Source organism: Nuphar pumila, chromosome 10 (assembly GCF_984573655.1).
Source record: "Nuphar pumila chromosome 10, dmNupPumi1.hap1.1, whole genome shotgun sequence".
Classification (NCBI taxonomy): Eukaryota; Viridiplantae; Streptophyta; class Magnoliopsida; order Nymphaeales; family Nymphaeaceae; genus Nuphar; species Nuphar pumila.
The window spans coordinates 102,701,067-102,725,952 of NC_143258.1; the positions used below are offsets into that span (position 1 = coordinate 102,701,067).

Consider the following 24,886-nt stretch of genomic DNA (forward strand, 5'->3'; position numbering starts at 1 on the left):
TTTGTGGAGGCTTGGTTTGTTTTTGACTTGTAATCACTTGTCATGCTTGCATTACGTCCCATGTGAAAATGTAGAATTTGCTCAAGACATGACAAATTATGTAATGCTGTGTGTGCGTGTGTTTTAGGAACACATGAGCTTGTCGTTCTGCTAGTTTAACTGATGAAATGACTAGAACTAGTTGAGGAGTGCCATAAAGAAAATAATAAATTGTTAAAGGTACATCCTGTAACTGGAAGAGTCATTTCTATTTGTATCTTAGTAGTCAAAAGCATTAGGCATTGCCCCCCTAGGTGCTGGGCAACATATAGATAACCACAAAAAATTATAACTATTTAAAATATAAATGTAAAAAATCATAAAGAATAAGAAAACATCTAAGAAATTTTAAATATTTCAAATGTGCAACTCAAGCATGATTATAATGTTCAATACATTATAAAAAATGAATACAAAATACCAATCCACGTGCCTTCCAACTTGGGGACTCACCTAGGCACCTAGGCCCTAGACTTGTGCCTAGGCACTTAAGCGAGTGCCTAGGCTACCAAGGTTTGCCTAGGACAGCATCGATTGAGAAACATGGCAGTCAGGCTGCAAATTGTTTGACCCACCCGCAATTAGCATAATGTGTGGAGCTGGAAAAGATCCAGCGCATGTAGCATGAACATAATAAGGATGCAAGTCAACCTGCACATGCTGGACTGTGATCAATTGCCTATGAAGAGTATGATGCAGCCATTTTCAATAATATATGTCTATAATTGAATGTAACACACATTTTCAGGCTAACAATACCCTTTTTGCTTTATTGATCTAGAGGTTTGTGATGGTGGCTAACCCTGCAAATCTCCCACTTGAGGGGATGACTAGATACTCTAAATCCTGTTCTTAGACAAAGTTTTGCCGCTGAACCTATGTAGTCAAAGGCGCTGTATTGCCTAGGTGCCTAGTTGATGTAACTCCAGGTTTACCTGCACAGGAGAAAGGAGATGACAGAGAAGAGAATAGGGGCTGCAGAAGGTCACGGCTGAGTCTTGTTCACCGTGACTGTTCTATTCAATAATGTATATATTAGTGAGTGGTTACAAAATTAGGGTACTGAAATACCCTTTAATGAACAACTGATATTACAACATAACACAACATTGCGTATGGATACGTGACTGCATATGGATATGGGTCTGGGTCCGGATCCATGAACTACTTCTTTTCACCCTTTCTCAAGTTGTACATGGTCTTGGATCATGAACAACTTGTCTTTTAACATCTAAAACCTGTCCTTCGTCAATCTTTTTGTGAATATGTCTGCAACTTGCTCTTCAGTTCGGATAAAATTGGGTTCAATCTCTTTTTCTTCGACCTTTTGCCTCACAAAGTGTTGGTCTATCTCAATGTGTTTTGCCCTACTGTGATAAATAGGATTGAAGGACATATTAATAGCACTTTGGTTATCACATAGTAGGATTGATCGAGCAATCAGTTCTCCTATTTCTGTGAGGAGATGCCTTATCCATGTAGCCTCCGCAGTCGCGGCAACCATTGATCTGTATTCAGTTTCTATGCTCGACCTAGCGACGACTTTCTGCTTTCTACTGCTTCAAGAAACCAAGTTTGACCCAAGGAAAACACAATAACCAGATATCGATCGACGTTCATCTGGATCACTTGCGTAATCAGCATCAACATAAGCAATGATCTCATGTGCACCCTGGATCACTTGCGTAATCAGCATCAACATAAGCAATGATCTCATGTGCACCCTGATTCAACCCACCATTTCTGTACACAGGCCCATCACCGACAATGCCTTTTAAATACCTTAGTATTCTCTTAACTGCCTCCATATGTGATGTACAAGGTTCATGCATAAATTGAGATACCTGATTGACTGAATATTCTATATCAGGTCGAATAAATGTTAGGTATTGTAACATACCTACTATGTTGCGGTCTCTGGTAGGATCTTCGTATAGGTCTCCCTCTTTAGAACTCAGTTTCTGATGTATGACACTTGGAGTTCCCAAGGGTTTGCAATTCATCATACCCGCTTTACTGAGAATGTCCACTGTATACTTGTGTTGAGTGAGAGTAAGAATATTACATGTCTTGTCGACTTCTACCCCAAGGAAATATCTCAGATCTCCCAAATCCTTCATCTTAAATCTCTGATTCAACAATTTCTTTACTTCCTCAATGTGAGTTCCACAGTTTCTTGTAATGATGATGTCGTCTACATATATCAATAGGAGTGTGGTCACATTCTGCTTCTTGTAGATGAATAATGAATGATCTAGAAGAGACCTAGATAAACCGTGTCTCTGTATCTCAAGGTAAAAACTCTCGAACCAAGAACGAGATGCCTGTTTCAAACCATATATCACTCTTTTTAATCTACACACATACTGATTAGCACCTTGTTCTGCATATCCAGCAGGCTGCTCCATATAAACTTCCTCCTTTAAATCTCTGTGTAGGAAAGCATTTTTAACATCTAGCTGACTTAATGTTTATCTATGCTCAATAGCTAGACCTAACACAATCTGAATGATCCCCATTTTCATATGGGGGCTAAAGGTTTCATCAAAATCCTGCCCTTGTTCTTGCGTAAACCCTTTGGCAACAAGTCTAGCCTTATACCTTTCAATACTCCCACCTGGTTTATATTTGATCTTATACACCCATTTCGATCCAACCATATTTTTATTGGATGGTTTGGGCATAATCTCCCAAGTTCCACATTCATGTAAGGCTTCCATTTCTTCATTCATCGCTTCAATCCACTTCTTGGAGTTGACAACTTGATAAAAAGTGAGAGACTCATCTTCTTTGTTTATGCATGTCAAAAACAATTGAAAATCCAGTGAACAATTTTTGTAGCTGATCCATCTATCAAGTGGATGTCGAAGCCGAGTAGACCTCTTGACAATCAACTCCTGTGAGGGAGGAGGAGTTACATTAAGATCCGAACAGGAAGCAAAGACGGGTGGAGGTTCTTTTTCATGTCGGGTGTAGATGATGCCCTTGTATCTTCCTGTTTTCAAGGGTTACGCAACAACTTCTTCTGGCTGTGGTGCATTTTCTGACTCCTCACATATTTCCTTCTGACTACAGTCAGGAGGACAATCATCATTAATGTTGGAAAAAAGTTCATAAGTTAGCCATGGATAATATACCTCAACATTGGATCCTGAACTTGAGAAGTTAGCTGGTTGATTATCAAAGTTTATCTCATAAAAAATAACGTTTCTGGACACTTTGATGTGTATGCTCGAAGGATCATAGCACTTGTACCCCTTATAGTCATCCGTATACCCAACAAATCTGCACTTTAAGGCTTTGTCCATAAACTTATGCCTTAATGAGCTGTCAATATGCACATAACAAACAGATCTAAAAACACGTAATTCATGATAATCGGGATGAATACCAAAAAGGGTAAAATATGATGATCTGTTTTCTAACAGTGCTATGGGCAGACAATTTATCACATGCACTGTAGAATGAAAAGCTTCTGTCCATAAAGTAATAGGGAGATTAATATCATGCATCATGCTCATTGCACTCTCAACAATATGTCGATGCTTCCTTTCAGCTATCCCATTTTTTTGAGGTGTATGTGGGCAAGACACTCTTCTCCTTATTCCATTATGCTGGAGAAAATCAATAAAATCACTAGAGGAAAACTCTCCCCCTCCATCACATTGAAAATGTAGAATGTTTTCAGAGAAATGATTTTTGATGAAATAATAGAACTTTCAGAACAATCCAAAGACTTCAGTCTTATGCTTCATGAAGAATATCCAAGTGTAACGTGAATAGTTGTCAACAAGGATAAGATAATATCTGCTACCTGAATCAGAAGCAATTGGGGCAGGGCCCCAGACATCAGAACATATGATTTCAGAAGGCCTTGAAGCTCTTTTATTGATTAAATTGAAGGGTAAAACACGACTCTTACATAAGTGACAACTTGAACATTTTATTTCATTTATTTCTGAACCCATACTAGACTTAGGAATCAAATTATTTGAGACGCGTTTTTCAATAAAATGACGACCACAATGACCCAATCGACTATGCCAAAGAATTGGCTTATTACATTTAGAAACGACGAACACACACTCAGAAGAAATTAATGGTGGATGCTGATAAAGCTTCAAGGATGAACAAGTGGAATGAACTGTGGAGGGGGGATCTTCTTGAAAAATGTACATGTTGCCTCGTCTCTTTCCCTCAGCGACTGTCTCCCTTGTGTGAAGATCCTTGACATAAACAGAAGAGAGAGTAAATTTAACTGCGGCATTAATATCATCAACCAGTTTTGAGACAAAAACAATATTTTTTTGAATATTTGGTGCATAAAGAACATTTGAAAGCTTGAGAGGAGACTTAGACATGGGTATAATAGCATTTTCAATGTGTGAAATAGAGTGGTGAGAACCATCTTCTGTAACTATACTATTTCTACCAATATATGGAATAAGGTTTAGGAGTTTATCAGCATCACCTGAAACGTGGGTTGCTGCCCCTAAGTTAACATACCAAATGCCTTCATATTCAGTCCTGCCAGTGCTGCCAATAGTAACTCCTTTACTTCTCCCCCAGCCTTTGAGACTCCTAAGTCTTTCTTAGTCTTTGTTTGCAAAGATTTTCCTTTATTTTGGGGATTAAACTAGCAATTTGCTTTAATATGCTCCCTTTTGTTACATAAAAAACATGTAGGAATGGACCTTTGACTTTGTTGATTGGGAGGATCATTAAGTGTTGAAAGTAGTCCACGACCCCCAAAACCATGTCTTGCTTGTCCACCTTTGCCTCGAAAAACACTACCTCCTCTTCCTCTTTCATAGATCAGTCCTATAGTGAGTATATCTTGAGTCCCTGAGTGCACATAATTTTCTTCAGAAAAACCCTTCAAATTCATTTCATATTATAGTAATTTTGCACGTAGATCTTTGAACCGTGGAAGCTTTGGAAGACACAATAAGGACGTTGCCAGAACATGATAATCTGGCTCTAGCCTGCTTAGAGTCTGTTGTACTTTATCATTAACCACACATCCCACGATAGCTAGCTGATCCGTAATGCTCTTCATTTTATTCAAGTATTCCATAATAGACATGGAATCTTTCTTTAACATCTGAAATTCTCGCTTAAGAAACACAACTCTAGCCTCGGATATTTGTGAATATGTCTGAAGTAACTTGTCCCACAACTCCCTGGCCGAACAATCATCAGGAATGGCTACAAGAACCTTTTGCGACAGTGTTGAGGTGATGTATGCCACCAATGCTTGGTCTCTCTTCATCCAAGCAACATAATCCGGATTTCTGAGAAGCACGGTAAAGAATTTCCCTTTATCATCATCCTTTTCTTGAGAAATAAATTCTGGAGGGGTTGGAATTGATCCATCCAGATGTCTAGAGAGATCTTGGCTCCTTATGAAATGAACAATCTGTCTTTTCCAAGTCAAGAAATTGGTGTTGTTTAACTTCTCAGAAATGAGTTGACTAAGAAAGTTAGAAGAAAAACCTGTTTGTGAGAAGGAGGAATCCATTGAGAAAAAAAAAACAAGAAATTGATGTTAAAAGGAGGGAAAAATTTTTGGATCAGGGAAAATTTTCTGGATCAGATTCAGTCTATGGAAGAATCAACCACTTCTAATATTCTGCCTTTTTTTGCAGAAGTTAAAAACAGGAAAATTATATCCTGACGTGACCAGCGAGTATGACTAATCTGATCGTGGTTACACTGAATCAGTTCCAAATTGATAAAATCCCTCGTTGAATAAGTAAAAAGTCTCCAAAAAAATTTTGTAATCTGGAATAATAAAGATGATAAATATAAAGCAAAGGTATTCCAGATAAAGTCAGATCAGCAGTGGACGATTCTGTATTTTCAATGATAAAGAGGTAAGAATCAGTATTTTCAATGCGGAGAAACGTTTCCGATTTTCGAAGGAGAGGATTTCAGAAATGAGCAAGAATGGATAAGAATGAGGAGATCTCGACTGAAGTAAAAGAGATGCAAATTAAGAGACGCAGACGACTGAAGTAAAAGAGATGCAAATTAAGAGACGCAGACGACTGAAGTAAAAGAGACGCAGATGGGAGAAAAACACTGATTAGGAGATGCAAAAAATCTGAGATTGTAAAATCCAGATTTGGATTTAAATGAGAAACACTGATTTGAAGAAAGATGTAAGGAAAACACAGATTCAAAGAGACACAGATTTGGGTTTAGAAGAGAAATAGATTGAAGGGAGACGCTGATTCAAAGGTGACGCAGATTTGGATTTGAAAGCAGATCTGGATTTGATAGTTAGATCAAGAAAAACGCTGATTCAAAGAAGACGCAGAAAGTAAAACTCACAGTTTTCTCGGCTTGGATTTGAGATCATCTCTTTGGGCATTCCTTTTGGAAAGACAACTCCTGGCCCAACTTTGACTTGGCTGCTCTGATACCATGTTAGAAGGAAGAAACTCCAGGTTTACCTGCACAGGAGAAAGAAGATGATAGAGAAGAGAATAGGGGCTGCAGAAGGTCACGACTAAGTCTTGTTCACCATGACTGCTCTATTCAATAATGTATATATTAGTAAGTGGTTACAAAATTAGGGTACTGAAATACCCTTTAATGAACAACTGATATTACAACATAACACAACATTGCGTGTAGATACGTGACTGCATATGGATACGGGTCCGGGTCCGGGTCCGGATCCATGAACGACTTCTTTTCAAATGTGTGGGTACCATAAGTGGGAAAAAATAGAGTTTTATGCTAAAGAATTAACATCCAAAGTAATCCCTAAAGCCAATTGCACCTTTAGAATTATCTTTATCATAGATGCAACCTGTGATTATTAGAGTCAATGATATTCCTTTTTTTGGTACTCTTCTAAATTGGCATGGTTTTCTTCTTCTTCAACACTAATTATGTTCTTGCCTTCTAAGGACAGAATACAAAAATAACATGTGCACATTCTTTGAAAGGACCAAAAATGCCCCTAGACCATGATAAGAGTGACACTCTAGCATTACCACTCAAGTTGGAGAGAAAATGTTGATCATGTCCAACTTGCCAATGATATTTTGGAGTATTGTCTTGTTTACTGCCTTTGTAAGGATGTCAACTAGTTGAGAGAACATTCAAACATGCGTTATTTGAGACTGTTTGGCTTTTTCTTTTTCCTTTATATGGTGATAATCATTACCAATGCACTTTGTCTCTCATAATAGATAGAATTAAAAGCTATTTGAGCAGTAACCCTATTGTCACAATACTTTCCACTTCTAACTTCAACTCCATAAGTAGATACTTCAACTGCAAACCTTCTTCAATGCCTTGTGCCATGGCTCTATAGTAGTCTCAACTCAACACTAGACTGAGCAACAATTGTTTGCTTCTTGCTTCTTCAACTGACTGGGTTTCCCCTAGGGGTGGCCATCGGGACGGCCCGGCCTGATCCGGACCCTATTAGGGCCCGACAGACCCTACACAATCTTTGGGCCACTGAAAGCCCAACCTGTTAATAGTCGGGTCAGGCTCGGATATCAAATGGATACCCAAAACCTGCCGAAACTTGTCAGATCGGGTTGGAGCAGGCCAATATTGTTAAAATATGTAATTACATTATATATATGTGTGTGTATAGTATACATACATACGGATGTGTACACATACATATGTATATATGGATATATAAATATGTATCTTATATTCTTTTCTTTTTTGTAATTAGTTTAGTCAACAAGAGTTGACTAAGGTCTGACGGCTAGATTTCTAACTGTTAGATCCAAGGTTGTAAGTAGCGTATCGTTACCCGCATCGGTCGGGCCAATAGTAACACTGTATCGTAAATTTTTAATAAAAATTTTCAAAAAAAATCCAAAAAATCAGAAAAAAGTAAAACTTCTAAAAAAATTATATCACATCAAATAATGATGAATTTTACAAAATACAACCATAAAATCATATATTAAGCATTTATATCTCTATGAGTTGCATAAGACATCATCAAACATAAACTATCTCACAAGAACAATACAAAATATTAAATATCTTACAATTAAGAACATGCCACAAGGCTCATACTTTCATACTACATAAACAAAAATATTATGACAGTAGTTACACTCTATTTTCAATAAGTTTTCACTCATTACTTGAGTGCCCCATTGCTATTCCGGATCATCTGATGCCATCTTTGTTGGAGGAGTGTGGAGCCTGATTTCTACCTCGATACAAATCTTTAATTTTCGTGGATCCAACCTACAATTTTACTCATAATAAAGATTTTTTTACCTTAACTCATTTTCTTGAGTGGACAAATAGTGAAAATGCATTTTTTTAATCTTAACCCACTTCTTTGGGTGAAAAACAATGAAAATGCACTTCTAATGACCTCTAGACAAATGGACAAGTTGGCCTTCAAAAGGTATTTAAAACCTAAAATGAAAAAAAATAATTTTTAGCCTTTTTAAAATGCGTCAATGGTATATTGTACGATACGCTCTGTATCGTACAATACACTCTGTATCGTACGATACAACACGATATAGGGGTGTATCATATGACACACCCAATACGGGTACGATACACACTCGTATTATAAACTCCAAAAGTAACAATATGTATCATACCGTATCATACGATAAGGCACGATACATACAACCTTGGTTAGATCTAGTCTAACGGCTAGATCTTTCTCTCTCTCTCTTGCCTCTTAATGCTTTCTCTCAAGGTTGTACATATCGTACGATATAGTACAATACATATCATTACTATTTAAAATATCAATATGATACGCACTCGTATTACAATACGAGTGTGTATCGTAGCTGTATCATATATAGGGTCAGCACTCTTAAAAAATGGTCAAATCATAATTTTTTAGTTTTAGGTTTTAAAAAATGATCAAGAGGTCTGACTCCCTCATTTGTGTAGAAGTCATTACAGAGGTATTTATGCACCTCAAGACTTGTGAGAGTGATTTGGGGGCTGATCCGTGTGCAAGTAAAAGTGCATTTCCACATTTTTTCACTCAAGGACTGTGAAAATTAAAGATTTACATTAAGGTAGAATTCAAGCTCCACACTCCAACAAAGATGACATCAGATGATTCGACATGGCAATGGGGCACTCACATAATGAGTGAAAACCGATGGAAAATCAAGTGCAACTATTTCTATAATATTTTTGTTTATATAATAAGAAAGTATGAGTCTTGTAGCATGTTCTTAATTGCAAGATATTTAATATTTTGCATTGTTTTTGTGAGATAGTTGATATATGATGATGTCTTATGCAGCTCATAGAGACATAAATGCTTCATATGTGATTTTTTGGTTGTATTTTTGTATAATTCATCATTGTTTCACGTGTCATGATTTTTTTTAGAATTTTTGCTAGTTTTTTCTGATTTTTTAGAATTTTTATTAAAAAATTATGATTTTTTACGATACGTATCTTATTTTGGGCTTGATCGATACAGGTTACAATACGATACTTACAACCTTACTCTCTCTTCTCCCTCTCTTGATGTGTATAAATAGGGGACTTCTCCCCATTGTTAAGTATGTTTTTTGCATACTTGGATATTAATAAAATGTTAATTTGTTATATTGTGAGAGCCTTCTTTGTGTGTGCCCTTTGTGGGTTTTGTGAGTGTGCCCATTGTGGCTCACTTTTGTGTTTGCCCATTTTGCATCTATTGGTGGACATTCTTGTTCGTAGTTGAAGTCTCACTTCCTTACAAATACAACCCACAAAATCCTCACATGAGAGGGAAAATAAATGAGTGTATTTATAGTGCTGGATAGGCTTAGCTTTTTCTCACCTAGACAATATGGGACTAAACCAGAGTTATTGGAAGCGCCTAGGCGTATGGGGAAGCGCGCTTCCCCAATACGCGCTTCGGAAGTGCGAAATGTCGCGCTTCCAAAATGTGTGGGGAAGCGTCCCCCTTTTTGGGAAGTGTGCTTCCCTTTTATGGGAAGTGCACTTCCCCCACGCTTCCCCCATTTTTTTCATTTTTTTTTATTTTTTTTCGCTTCCCCCTTGCTTCCGGTTCGCTTCCTAGGTCGCTTTCGAGACGATTCATAATTTTCTTCTAAGTGGTCCTAAATTTTTGAAAGTGTCTCGCTTTCCGCTCCCGCTTCCTCGACTGGTAACTCTGGACTAAACCCCAACTGCCAAATGTTTACTTTTTTGTATTACACCTCAAGAAACAGAAGAAAAACGTAGAGGCATTTATGAGAGGGAGGTAGTGTTAATGAAATTTTGTATGTTTCCCATGCATTTATGTGTGAAAGAGTGGACATTAATTGTCGTTTTTCTGTTTCCATGTATGATGCGTGAAGAATAAGTATGGGGAAATAGTCCCATATCAATCAGTGAAGGAGAGTATGAGCTCTCTATTGTTTATAAAAGAAGAACCCCTCCTTTAAAACCTCACTATAATATGTTTTTCTCACCTATGAGGGCCTGACTCGGGCTTGACCCGATATCTTATCGGGTCGGGCTCAACCCGACTTATTTAAGGGTTCTTTAAAATCAGGCCAGAGCTCGACCCGATTCAGGCCAGGTACCCAAGAGCCCTTGGGTACCCGACCCATTGGCCAGCCCTAGTTTCCTTCAATGAATGTACAATGTCAGTGGTAGACTTTTTATCTTCCAGAGAAGATGCCCAATCCACATCTACATATATACAACAACAACAACAACTACGCCTTCATCCCAAAACAATTGGGGTCAGCGATATGAACCAAAAAAAGAAATTCATTTTGGGTCTTCCACATGAATCCTTTTCCTCCAATCATTTCTATCCAATGCCATGTCCTCGGTGAGGTTCAAAGCATTCATATCCTTTCCTATCATCTCCATCCAAGTCTTCCTAGGCCTACCCCGACCTCTTTTAACTAATATATTTTCCCATTTCTCCAACCTTCTAACTGGAGCATCATTAGGCCTTCGCCGAATATGTCCAAACCACCGTAAACGATTCTCTCGCATCTTATTTTCAATGGGTGCAACACCTACCTTCTTACGTATCTCCTCGTTCTGAATCTTCTTTGTTAAAATTCCCATGATCTAACACCCTTTTCTTGATTTTGCTTCAAGTATCTTAATATTTGATACATTGTATTCATATCCGCGAGGGGAGAATTCATAAAAAGCCTAACCACATGCAAAACATAATCAGTATCACGTCTTGTATTAGTAAAATACATGAGTTTGCTCATTAACCTTTGATAGTTCTCATTGTCTTCAAATTTGTCACCGTCATCTAGTTGCAACTTATGATTTGGCTCAATTATTGTGTCAACACTCTTGCGTCCCAATATTCTATTTTTGCTTAACAAGTTCAATACAATTTTCTTTGAGACTAGAGGATTGCTTCTTTTGATTTTGAGCACTTCTATTCCCTGAAAATAGTGCAATGGTCTATGTTCCATTCTCTGTCACATAGACATGGAAAACCATTAGCCTTACCCTATGTCACATGGGTGTGGGTGCGGGTGCGGCGGTGCGGCACTTTCAAAAACCTTGGGTGCGGGGGTGCGGCAAAAAGTTTTATCAGTTAACAACATTATCAGTTTCATAGTCTGAATTAGTTCATACTTACATATGTATGGCTTAATCTTTGAGACAAGCATATGTGTAAAGCCCTCGTTTAAAGAAAAAAAAGTCGGATACGTGTCAGACACGTGCCAATGTTGGTCTGCCGTATCGGACCCGGATCCGAGCCCGACCCGGGTTTCAGATTGTTTGCCTGCGCCTTTTAAAAGACGCAGGCTGAGAGGCGAAGGGCAAAACCCTCGCTCCTTTTCTCTCTCCTCTCGCTCGCCCGTCTCCATCCCCTTCGCTGTTGACGTCGGCGATCGAATCGCCGGTGACCCCCGTGCTCCGGCAATCACCGCTGCCACCAGTCCGGCGGCCCCCCTGCGAGACCCTCCGAAACCCCGAGCTCTCTTTCCCTCTCTCTGTTGTTTGCAATCGCCGCCGCCAGCGATCCTCCGAGACTGCCTCTCTTTCCCTCTGCCTCCCATACTCTCTCAACCTCGCTGGGTTCTCCGGCACCACCGTCGCCCCCCTTTGTTGAGATCCTGGACGATCGCCCGACACCCCGCGTCGCCTCCTTTTTGTCACTGTCAAACCCCCTGACGACCCCGCCTGGGCCGTTCCTTGCCACCGGCGTCCCTGGGCTCCCCCTTCGCCGGTGAATCTGCAGGTGTACTGCCTCTTCTCTCTACCTTCTACTTCGACCTCTTCTATTTTCTCGGTCAAGCGGCAGGGTCGCCGCCTGCTTTGTGTCGTCAGGCCGGCAGGGACGTTGACCACACCCAAGGCCGGGTTGACCACACCGGGTGCCACACCCGCACGCGCACCTGCATCGCGTCGTGTCGACGCCGGTGCGGCACCTGGTTGGCCGAATCCCTGTGACATAGGCCTAACCCATGTCGACACGGCCCGACACGTGTACGGGTACTGGACATGGCACAAGTGCGTGTTGGGTCTGGTCGGGTCCAACCCTTATCTGACCCAACATGACCTAATAACATTGATTTTTTTGTCATTTGACCTCAGAGAGAGAGAGAGAGAGAGAGAGAGAGAGAGAGAGAGAGAGAGAGAGAGAGAGAGAGAGAGAGAGAGAGAGAGAGACTCCACTTTTGCCTTTCCTTTTATAAAATAAAATATAAAACTTCCCCCTCCATTTAAAAAAAAATCATCCACTCCAATCTTGCCAAAATATCATTCTCATTATTCTTATATATATAGCCATGTCCCCGTGCCCGCAATTTTTGAAACCACCATGTTGTACCCTAAGTACCTGCACCCGTACCCATGTGACATAAGATCCATTACATCAAAGATGTTGTTTAGGTACCTTTTCAGCTTTGAGATTTCCTTTGTATCATTACCTTGATTGCAATATCATCTACATAAACAATGAGTATAAGTATTTTCTCACTTTTTTCACAAAGTTGTGATTGATAACACTTCTCTTATACCACACTAGATAACTGCCAAGCTGAATTTCTCAAACTAAGCTCTTGATGATTATTTGAGTCCATATACATCCTTCTTCAACTTGCACATTGTACCTTCACTGGATAATCTGGACCTTTGGTTAGTGGATTATGCTCCTTCATGTTAAAAAGTGTACTCATCCATGTAACTATATATAATATTCTATATTTATTTTATTTTATTTTATTTTATTTTATTTCTTTTTATATTTTTTTTTGTCTAGTTCAATTTGAACTCGACCTTAAACTAGTCAAGATCCAACTAGATCTTGACTAGTTGGTGTTGCCGTTGGAGCTAGTCCAACAGCTACAATTAGAGCCGTTGGACTAGCTCCAACCATTCTATGGAGCTCTTTAGAGCTCCTCTCTCATCCTTTCACTGTGTATAAATAAGGGGCGATCCCCCTCTCCAATGTAATAATGCTTTTATGCATTTCTTGTGAATGAAATAAAGTTTATTATTTTATTTTTTGTGTTCTTCCATTTGTGCCCGCCCTTTTGTGGGTTATTATTGTAGTGTCTTCGATAGACACCTATTACGAGCATTTGTGCTTTCGTGGAAGATCCTCATTTCCTTACACTTCCAAGTATCTTTTTTTTTTCTCTACATTACACATCATATAAATTGCCATGCAGGCAATCCTGCTATTAACATAGAGGGTTGTCAAATTATCTTTTGCAATCTTTTCCATGAAACAAATTGGTGCAGAAGTGAACACAGAGGGTTCAATAGATCAACTTGGTAGACAGATAGGCAGATGATTCTCATTACCTACCTAATAATCAACTCTAAGGCAAAACTTTTGAAAGCTGAGTTTTTTAGCCCTCTTTGCTGATGGGCTGATGGCTGAATTGTTATGTACTTTTGAATTTTGATGTAGTCGAAGCACATGCCATGTGGATAGTTGCTTTAGACATGTTGCCTTAAGCCTCTAACTGCTTCTTAGAACACCAGAATGGTATTGATGCAATATATTTGTGTCAAAATGTTCTTTTATGACAATAAATTATTTTCTTTGCAAAAATGGATTGTGTTCGTGATTAAAAAGAAAGGAATCATGGCTTCCAATCTACAATAACAATATAGGCATTCAAGGATGCTGTTCTAGCTTCTTTTTGGACTGTTGCAATGGAAAAGGGCTTTTGTATTAGCTGAACAATGGTGTTGTTGCTTTTGAAACAGTTGTCACTTTGTATCTTTGTGCCCATTTAGTTTATTCACTGTTGGTTTATACTAAAGAAAAGGTTGCATTGTTAGGGAAATCTTTTATTTCAATCTTAGGATCATTAGTGCGGTTGTAATTATTATTAATATCATCATTGTTTTACTATTTACATTCTAGCAAGTGCTTGTACATTCTAGCAAGTGCTAGTTATTTTGTAATCTCCTTGGAAGTTATGTTCACTGCAGCGATTGTTTTATACGAAAATTCTAGTTTTAAGATGTTCGATTTAATATCTGAGTTACAAAGAATGCTTCAATTTTGCTTGGATATAATCATTTCTGAGAGAAAAAATATATATTTCATTACTAGAATCGTCCATGCAAGTCAAGGAAGAAAAAGGAAATATTGATGTTGTTGACAAGCCCAATACACATGAAATTGTTTCCTTGAGCATTCAAAAAGATCAACCTAGAAGCTCATCAAATAAAGAGAAGGGAACTTCCTCAATATGTGAAGTTGAAAGTGTCTCCCCAAGGAATGCTAAATCAATGAATTCTCTGTCTCCTGGTGTTGATCCAATTCCTTCAGCAAAGCGACTTGATAAATCTACCATTACATGGTCGAAATCAAAGCACAAATCATTAACTGGAAAAGTAAGTTTGGATTAATTTTAGCATTTTCTTTGTCATGTCTTTTCTCTCTTTTTATAGCCATTTCTGACCATGAAATAGTCTTATTAATCTCTGATGGTGTTCTTGCCTTCAAAATGTAGCCTACTGAAAGTCTTCGTGATGCTCAGGTGGCTGAGTCTCAGAAATCCGAGGTAATTTCACTTATTTTCACATTGTTTTCGCATAAGTTTTTGTTGTACTTTTCTGGTACGATCAGTAGGTCTCATAATATTCAGTGTGATGTTACATTTTTTTCTCATAGGAACAATTTCCCTAACATATTGTTTTTTCATTTGCTTGGTTTGTAATTCCATGAAGTAAATTGAGCATTATATTGTATGTTATAAATGAACAAACTGGTTCTACCTTTTTGTTTCATTATAATATGAATGTTTATATGAAATCACTTTGTTTAGGAAGCTCTTTTGTTTGAATAATTTGTTTTTTTTCTTTTGTTTCATTGCAGTTTGAATGTTCTATTTTGTACACATATTGAAAATTAAATCTAACTTGTACAGGACTTGAAAGGTATTTGGTTTGGTATCATATGTAGTTTCTGTGCTTGGGTGAGCAATGTAGCCTTATTGAATGTGAAACAAAGTGCATCATGTTTTCCCTGATAACTGCTCAAACTGGACTTTGTTTGAAGGAATATTAGCACAACTCATCAATTTGCTCACTACGATAGAAATTTAGAATTATTTAATCAAGGATGTTCAGAGTTTATGCTATAATTGAATAGTTTCACAACGGTTAGAACATAAGGTTGCCTACTCAAAAGACTATTGCGCAGACTTAAGACCACCGAAATGTTTTGGAGAATTGTCTTCATATGTAGTTTTAGCTTGTTTTATTATGTCATTGACTTAAAAAGTTAAAATTGGCCTATCATATATTAAATATCTTTTTTAACATGGAAACTCAAAATGGCTACTTGTGGCTAGTTTAATTCTGTAGGTCCTGGCGTGTCTTTAACTGTTTGTACATGCTCTTTAGCATGCAATCCTGCTTATATTTTTCAAAACCCAGTGACTCAGGATCTGGCTCACTTGGGGTTGACTTGTAACTCGGACAAGTCAACCTGGTGACACAGTCAGGTTCTGTTATCCCTTTTTGTTTTATGATCATATATGTTATATGTATGTAACATATACATGTATTTATAAGTATTCTCTGTATATGTTATATATTATATTACATATATTGCATGTGTGTGTACCTATGCAAAACCTTATATGAAGAATTACACACACACATATATATATATATATCATATTTTATATATAATACATAACATATATACATATATGTATGTATTTAATCACCTGGTAATGTCAAGTCGTGGCTTGACTCAGCTGAGTCTTGACTCTTGACAGTTTCTGGGTCAGTTCACTGGGTTGACCCAGTAAACTGCTGATCCTGGTTGATTCGGCTGAGTCACTGAGTTCACTCGCCAGGTTTTTAAACATTGCTTGCTTATGCTTTCTCTTGTTAGTGTAAACTCTGCTTTGTAGTTTTTTCTCCTCAAAATATTTGTTTCTTGCCTCTTTTACATTGCATGTGCTTTATTTTAATTGGGTTCTTATATTTTATAATTATGTATTTCACATGCTAGATTCAAGAAGGAAAACGGTCCATTAGCAAAGCTAAGCGGGCCAGCCAAGTAGCTCCATCAGCTAAACAAGGGAAACCTGTAAAAACATCTGAGAAAAGTTCTTCCAACTCTGATTTAGAAAGAAGTGGGATATATTTGACTGAATTAGCTGATCAAATTTCCACTGTTAAACAAGTTGAACCACCAACCAAAAGGAGTAGGCGTAAAATGGACCTTCCAAAAACAACTCTGTTAAAGGAGGTGTGGCCTCCTGTCAATGCTGCATGTATTGCTGCTGTTGACCGAAGGCTGGTTAATGGTAGGCTTGATAAAAGTTCACCTCAGATATATGACAGACAAGATGATCTGAAGGTTAGTGATATTGCACTTGGAACTTGTGGATCTTGGTTTCTCAATTTGGTGCATGATATAAGTTTTTCCTGCAGGACAAGATTGCTCATTGTCTTTCATCCCCAAAACTTCGTAGATGGTGCATTTTTGAGTGGTTTTACAGTGCAATAGACTTACCATGGTTTTCTCGAAGCGAATTTGTGGAGTACTTAAACCATGTTGGCCTTGGACATGTACCAAGGTTAACTCGTGTTGAATGGGGTGTCATACGGAGGTAAAGGCACTTATTTCTGATTAACCTATCTTGGCAGTGCACTTTACTTTTCACAAACTGGTAGGCTGCTTTTTTTTTGGCTGATTATTTTGTGATCTATTCTCTAAACATATATGTTGAAGGCCTATTGAATTGCTCCTTATGTTGCGCCATATTTTCTTAGCTGCCTCTGCTTCTAACATTCTGTTCATGTTGCCTTAATTCAGTTCTCTTGGAAAGCCTCGCCGATTGTCTCAACAGTTCCTTCGGGAGGAAAGGGGAAAACTAGAGCAGTACCGTGAATCTGTTAGAAAGCATTATGGTGAAGTGAGAGCTGGTGTTCGTGAACTAGCTACCGATCTGGCTCGACCTCTAACAGTTGGCCAGCGTGTCATTGCTTGTCATCCCATTACACGGAAGATTCATGATGGGAGCGTACTAACTATTGATCAGAACAGATACAGAGTTCAGTTTGACAGGCGTGAATTAGGGGTTGAATTCGTGCTGGTAGTCTTCTATTTTCTTGAAAGTATTTATCCCACAATTTAATTTCCTGGTGTGTGTTTTTTTCTCTTCTGTGCACAATTTCTGGCACACCTTGTTTGAACTGTAGATGTTAAGGACATAAGTGAGAACTCCATCCTTTTTCTCTGAAAGTCTATCATTAGAAATTGGGTTTTCTGAGTTCAGCAAGTAGTAAATGAGAACTAGCTCATGAATTTCTAACAGGTCCAGTGAATCCTGTGAGAGTGAAGTATAAACCATATGTCTTATTAACACTGCTTTTCTTTGATAAGGTAGCCACCAGCATGCTTCCATGATGCCAATGTGAACTTTTGCTGCTTCTAGCAACAAAAGTGGCACTTGGATTAGATGTTTCATCCTGCTGCTGACATTTGGTTTCCAGGAGTCTATCACATGGGTAAGATGATGTTAGAATTGGAGGTACAGGGCTTTTGCAACCTGGTTCATGCTGTGGGTCTCTCTGTTTCATATAAAAAGCAAATAATCTTGAGATTGAAGTCATATAGATCCAATTTTGCGCATATGCCAGATTCCAATGCCTTAGCATAGTTGCCAGAGATTGGATCTTGTTGTACAAAGCCCACAAGAGAATCCCGTTGCCTGAAAGCATTAACGAGAACCATACAACACAGGTTACTTGCGGCATGTCTGCTGGCTGAGCAGAACAGATTTAACTTGGGTTAGAAAATCACGAGTTTCAAGTCTTTGAAAACTCTGTTTAACCATGATGCAGCAGGGTTTTCTCATTACTTATTTTGACTTATCTAAGTAATGGTATACCTTCTAAACATGACTTGCCAAAGGCCTGGATGATCTTGGTTGATCCATGACTCATCTTAAGTTGATTCGGATGATTAGGATGCCATAACTCAAAAACATTTGAAGTTCTCTACTAAATACTAAAGTTTAGGTGTTGCTAATTTTATAAGATTTAATTGTAGCTACCTTTTTTCCTGTAGCAATAAAAGGCCCTAACATTCTGCCTCAATGAGGGTAGAGATTTTTGCTATGCATCAACAAGCAAACTATTCTTAAACACACATTCCATTCTCAAAACAGCAGAACAAAGTGCTTTGTTGGTTCTATCCAGCCATCAATTGTAGTCTTTTAGACTACAGGGTTTGTCTATTTTTTGCACAATCTGGTGATTCTATTTTTTTGTACTTTTACATGCACAATTCAATTCTTGTTATAAGCAAAGAAACAACATGAATCAGGCCTGGCAGGACACTGATCCCCAGGTTCGCCAATCATGCTTAGTTTCTCTTCAAATCTTAAGTTTGTACAATAAACTTCACTTGAAATTTTATTATTATTTTGCTTGGTTTGGCTTCATGCATCTTGAATGCACTTGGAACTGTGCCATAGTGCTCCGCACATTTAACTTTAACCAGAAAGGTCCTATAGCCTTTGGCATTTCCCTTCTTATCCTTCTTTTAGACATCACAAGGATATGATATTTTTAACTTTTTGTGCCCCCCATTCTCTGCTTTTTAAACCAACTACTTTTGCTAGATTTGGCATTTAATATCATGCATGTGTGAGAAAAAGAAAAGAAGAAAAGAAGAAAAGAAGAAAAGAAGAAAAGAAGAAAAGAAGAAAAGAAGAAAAGAAGAAAAGATTATGGTCTACTGTTCCAGACATTGTGATTCTCGCATTGAATTGTTTCATCTGATAGATTGTATCATTTCTTCTCAGTAGACCCACATGAATTCCTTTTCTTTTCTCAGGATATTGATTGCATGCCACTGAATCCATCAGGCAATATGTCTGAAGCTCTTAGAAGAAAGGGTGTTGCTATGGACAGTTTCAAAGATGACTTCCATGAGCCTAATTTGGACACTAAGGCAAATGAATGGAAGATGGGTGAAGCAGCGAAATATGTTGGAAGCAAAAATTTGGGGCTGACAGTTGTTGAAGCTTGCCATGTTGTTGGGCCAAGCCATCCTATGAATACATTGTTAAAACATGCAAAGGTTGGTATTTCATTGCTTGAGATCCTTTGAATATTTTAACTCTAGAACTCAGTTCATCCTAAAATATGTCATTTGATGCAGATGGACAACATCAATGCGATTATGCAAGCAAAAGCTGCTGCAAATGAAGTTTCTTCTGCGGCACAACAAGCAATATCCAGTCAACCTTGTACTCTTGCACAAATAGAGTCAACAGAAGCTGATATAAGGGCACTTACTGAACTAACACGTGCTCTCGATAAAAAGGTCAATCACATTCATGATTTGTTGTGTACCTTATGTATAGTTTCTGTACATCTTACTTTCAGGAAGTCATTGATTTGTTCTTTTGCAGCTTACTCTTTTTTTCATCTTTCCATGGTTCTACTTAATTTATTTTGGATGTAAATCACATTTTTTCCCTTAGTCTAGGGAAACATTTTTTTACATATTATGCCATACCTATTCGTCATAAGTGGCACATAACCTCATTGTAGATTGGAGATACCAGTCCACTGAAGAATAAGTTGGTATCCGCTCTTTCTACATTCTGCTGCTAGCAGTTAACAGTTTTTTTTGGATTTAGAAGTTAGCAGTTGGGATTTAATTGTGCAGGTCCTGTGTATAACACAGGTAACTCAGCAGTAGTTTTACCTCACAGGGAGCCGTCCCATTAAGTGACCTGGTTCTCGGTGAGGGTTTTCCTTCGTCATAAAAAAAAAACATAATGAAAGGGATATTCTAACCATTGCAACAGTGGAATGATTGACTATAGCCTTAAAGCCATTTTATCATTTTTTTTGTCAATTTGCTCTTTCAAAAGTATGATTTGCATGTCTTAAATCTTTTAGGAAGCCTTGTTGATAGAGCTGAAGCACATGAATGAGGAAGTTGGTGGAAACCGTAAAAATGAGTCCATCAGGGATTCAGAGCATTTTCAAAAGCAGTATGCTATGGTACTGTTACAATTAAGGGATGCAAATGAGCAAGTAAGTCACTGAGGAGTCGAATTATCATTATTGATAATTTATGTATTTGTTCTTTGAGCCTTGAATTTTTGAGACTCGGTTTACCAGAGTTTTGTTGTGTCCTAAATTTCACATTTATTACAGGTAGCAGCTGCACTTCATTATTTGAGGCAACGGAACACTTACCAGGATAGTTCTAATGTATGGATGAAGAACATGGGACAGATGCCCAGTTCCTTGAGCTCTGATGAACATGCTTTTCGTGCGGAAGATTCAAGATCTCATGTGTTGGAAATCATTGATAACTCCAGAAGGAAAGCACGGACAATGGTTGATGCTGCTATGCAGGTAATGGAAGTTACTACTTGGAATTAACCCTATTTGTGCTCAGTTGCCGTCATGGGAATATGGAATTGTAGATAGCAGATACAGAAAAGGAGGAAAATTAGAAACCTGAAAATAACTAAGAAAAAAATTAGAAGAATTTCTGAAAAACCAGATAGGGCAGGCAGAAGGCTTTGATGGTGTTTTTACATGTAACACTGGCTGTACTCGAACTCCCTCAACCATCCCTTTTTTGGACCAAAGTCAGGCCCTAGCCTGATGTCTCAGGAGTCGATTACCAACCAAGGCATCAACTTTTTTAACCAAATTCAGTTGTCATTGAGGTCCAGTGTCTAGATATCAGTTAATCTCATTGTGCATATATCTACAAATTCAGGCAATGTCTTCTCTCAAGAAAGGGGATGATGCTTTAACCAGAATTGGTGAAGTGCTAGAGTTGGTCAACAATAAACAAACAAGGCATGATACTGGTGTAACAGCAGTAGGATCTTCCTGTCCGGCAGCAGACAATCTCCTGGGCCCTACTTCTTATCATGATCAAATGATTTCTAATGCACCAGGGATGGCCGCAGTGAACACAACTGATCCAGCAGGAGGCAATTCTTCTGATGGGAGCAGAGTGCAACTCCCTTCAGAGCTTATTTCATCATGTGTTGCCGCTTTTCTCATGATCCAGGTAAGCTGCAGAATCTAATCTAGCAAAATTCATGCACCTTAAATATAGTTGACTTTGCATGTGAACCACGTTCTTTACAAAAAAACTGTCCATTTATTTTTAGTTTCAAAACATCTCTTGATATTTAGAATGTGATTTTTTTAGTGTAAGCATTTAGAATGTACTGAAAAAGGATGAGAGAAAAGAAGGTAGATTGCGCCTAAATTATCTAATTATTTAATTATCTTTTTACTTGAACCTGATTATCATACTGGGGAAGTATTGTTTCCTGTTAGAGATGGTTTAGCCAGTTTATTTATTTCTTCATCTATACTACATCTCTGTCTAGTGTATGTATTCACTGAATATCATCTGGTTTTCTTCCATTTTCTCCATTTAAATCTGCAGATGTGTACAGAGAGACAGTATCCACCAGAAGAGGTCGCCCATATATTGGATACCGCTGTGACAAGCCTGCAGCCATGTTGCTCTCAGAACCTTGTGACTTACAGGGAGATTCAGCAGTTCATGGGGATAGTTAAGAACCAGATATTAGCACTTATACCAACTCAACACACAATTCCGCTTCGTACGATGCTCACAACCATGTAAATAAAATAATGGTAATCACCACATTTGCATTTTTCCTTCTCAAGCATCCTGGTTACCGAATGTTGTTTACACTTGCTGCAAATAATAAATAGAAATTATTTTTTTTGAGATCTTTCTTGAAAAACAGTTGTTTGGATGTGATGCTTGTGCATATTCTAACATTACTAAGGAGTTGAGAAGGAAGTTAAGGGAGATGACAAGAGCATCGGTTTCTGGCTGGATTTGGGCTGAGAAATTCCATCCTGTCTTGTGGGACTTGTCATATACAACCTCCCAAACAGCGGTGGGTGTTGGGGATTCTGTTTAGCGGTGTCAATGGGTCGGGTTTGACCCAAACCCTGGCCGTACCAAACCCTGTAAGGTCAGCGTTTCGAAATAAATAAAGTCCAATTAGAATCTGGGTCAACCTCCCAAACAGCAAAGGGTCCGATTAATATATGGAGCCCGGTATGGTTTGTGAGATTTCATGTCAGACCTGGGCCCAACTCCTAATTTTTCAATGTAAAAAAGATTAAAAAATATTATTTTATTGGGGATGGTCTGGGTCTGGTTTCACCTGGGTCTGAACCAAAACTAACCCATTGACACCCCTAATTCCGTCAATCACCTCCAACACACCAACTACGGACTTCCAAACATAGCCAAGCAAGAGATTTATTTATTTATTTTCAATTTAACGTAGTGAAACCACCACTATGGTTTTGACTTTTGACCTCCTGATACGGGCTAAGAAGTGTTTGGGCAATGTGCCGGCCCAGCCCGCTAATGGATCAGGCTGACTGGGCCAGCCCGGTCAACGGCCAGAATCCCGGTTTGGGCCAGCCCGTTGGAAAAACCCTGGCCACAGCCTGCCCGTTAGGCCTGTGGACACAATCGGGAACATCATCAACACGCAAGATCGGCTTCAGTGTAGCTTGCAGGTGTCCAATGTGTCAGGTTAACCTCGAAACGGCCCCTCATCTGCTCTGGTTTTGCTCTTCTCAGGTTCTTTTCATATTTGCATGGCTGGACTTAGTAGTGCAAGTCGACCCAGCCTCTTGCTTTAGGGACCTGATCTACGATGCATTTGGAAGTGGTGGGTCTGCTGGGCATGGTGGCGAGTTTGGGAAGAAAGAAATATCAAGGTTTTTGAAGAGAAAGCATCCTCGCTCGAGAACGTTTTACTATCCATCCAATCTGATCTAATGAAATCAATTCAAGCAGTTCGTTCTGTTCTCCCCTGTTTACTTTGCTGTTTTTGTTTAGCAGGGGCCGGATACCTCATCCCCCTGTTCTCTATAAGGTCTTTTACTGCAATTTAATTCTTTCGACTTTCCTCTCAAAAAAAAAATTTTGTGATATAATGGAATTAATTTGTTGTGATTTTATTGGGATATTAATTTTCTATTTATTTGACATATTTTCTAGATATTCAATTTTTTATTAAGTACACATGGCAGCAAGGTAGGATCAAGCTTGTTTTTAGCTTGAACTTGCTAGTGGCCCCATATTAAATCTTTTAGGATTGTTCATGTTAATGCTTGTCCTCCAATCAAGATGTAGGTGAGAAACATAACTACCAAAGCAACAAACGCCACTTGGAGGTGACGTTTGGTTTAACAGAATTCCTTAGCCTTCATTAAAGACCAACTGCCATGCTGAAAATCTTCCCTTCTCTTGCATCACCATGTTATTTTCATTTTAATAAGGAAATTAATTGGAGTTCATCTTTCATGAGAAAGAATAATGCTTGGGAGTCCCCAAGATGGATGTCAATTGGTTGGTTTGAACGAACTATTATTTCCTAAAAATATATAAAATAATAAGGAATTTTGACCAGAAAATAGTTCGGATCCGGATATGGTACATGGGGAGTCCAATCATGTGGTGATTCGTGTGTCACGATCTCGGTCACATCAAAGGTATGCCTTAGAGATCGGCACTTGGTTCACAATCAGCTTAGATGGATCTCTATTGCAAGTAGGTCATCGTATGAATTTGTTGGTGTTTCTACTGGATCCAAAACAGAATAGCAATGATGTGTACTGGAATCAATTCATCTGGATCCCATAATATGTGATCCATACTTGAGACCAGATATCAAAATGTTTCAAATCTGGACAGCAGATCCTTAGGATGCAAAATATGATGGATCAAAAGGCACTGTCTGATCCATAGGGCTGTAAATGGGCCAGATGTAGGAGATATAGGCACATTCAAACATCGATGTATAGGCTTAGTGGACTCAGATTTGGATCTTTTGCATAGGTAGTTGGTCTTGAGTGACAGCCCTAACCCTATTCATTAAAGGAAGGATAAGTATTTAAAAGAGTTACTTGTTTTACAGCACAAACAGGCGGGCCCCAACTTTGCGCTACAATCTGGCAATTTAATATTGTCGAAAAACCGTATGTTTGTGGGAAAAGGCTTTACTTCTTATGACTTGTTTAAGTTGAACGCGATCAATAAAATTGCTTGAACATCTACTTACATGGTTGATTCATTTGATTTAAGGCATGTTAGGCTTAGCCGATCTCTGGCAAAAGTCATAGCTCAAACTTGGCCAGGATGTTACTTGGGTTGGGTTCAGGTCAATCCGAAGAATATTCAGGCCAGCATTTCCATTTCCACACCTGGATATTTGGATTCGGTTGGTTCGGGTGCCCGACACAAACTTGACCCATTGCCTGCCCTAAATACGGTGGCCATGTCTGGCAATATTGCAGGTGAACCTAGGTGAATGGGAACTTTGCGGGTACCCGAAGAATCCGCATC

General features: G+C 38.5%; 1 protein-coding gene across 3 annotated transcripts in view; it reads left to right on the forward strand.

Annotated features, from left to right (window-relative positions):
* LOC149827676 (protein ALWAYS EARLY 3-like) overlaps positions 1-23,251 on the forward strand; it is a 54,672-nt gene extending 31,421 nt beyond the window's left edge. For 2 of the 3 annotated variants that reach the window (XM_090019552.1, XM_090019554.1), the window contains 11 exons: positions 14,573-14,856; positions 14,976-15,026; positions 16,490-16,840; positions 16,915-17,093; positions 17,300-17,579; positions 19,328-19,573; positions 19,655-19,819; positions 20,404-20,541; positions 20,665-20,868; positions 21,242-21,541; positions 21,929-22,238. In XM_090019552.1, coding sequence (XP_089875678.1) covers positions 14,573-14,856; positions 14,976-15,026; positions 16,490-16,840; positions 16,915-17,093; positions 17,300-17,579; positions 19,328-19,573; positions 19,655-19,819; positions 20,404-20,541; positions 20,665-20,868; positions 21,242-21,541; positions 21,929-22,132 — 2,402 coding nt within the window. In that variant the 3' untranslated portion in view covers positions 22,133-22,238. Of the gene's footprint in view, positions 1-14,572; positions 14,857-14,975; positions 15,027-16,489; positions 16,841-16,914; positions 17,094-17,299; positions 17,580-19,327; positions 19,574-19,654; positions 19,820-20,403; positions 20,542-20,664; positions 20,869-21,241; positions 21,542-21,928; positions 22,239-23,116 lie in introns of those variants that run through there. The other variant, XM_090019553.1, reaches the window with a different exon arrangement.
* Positions 23,252-24,886: the final 1,635 nt, after the last annotated feature.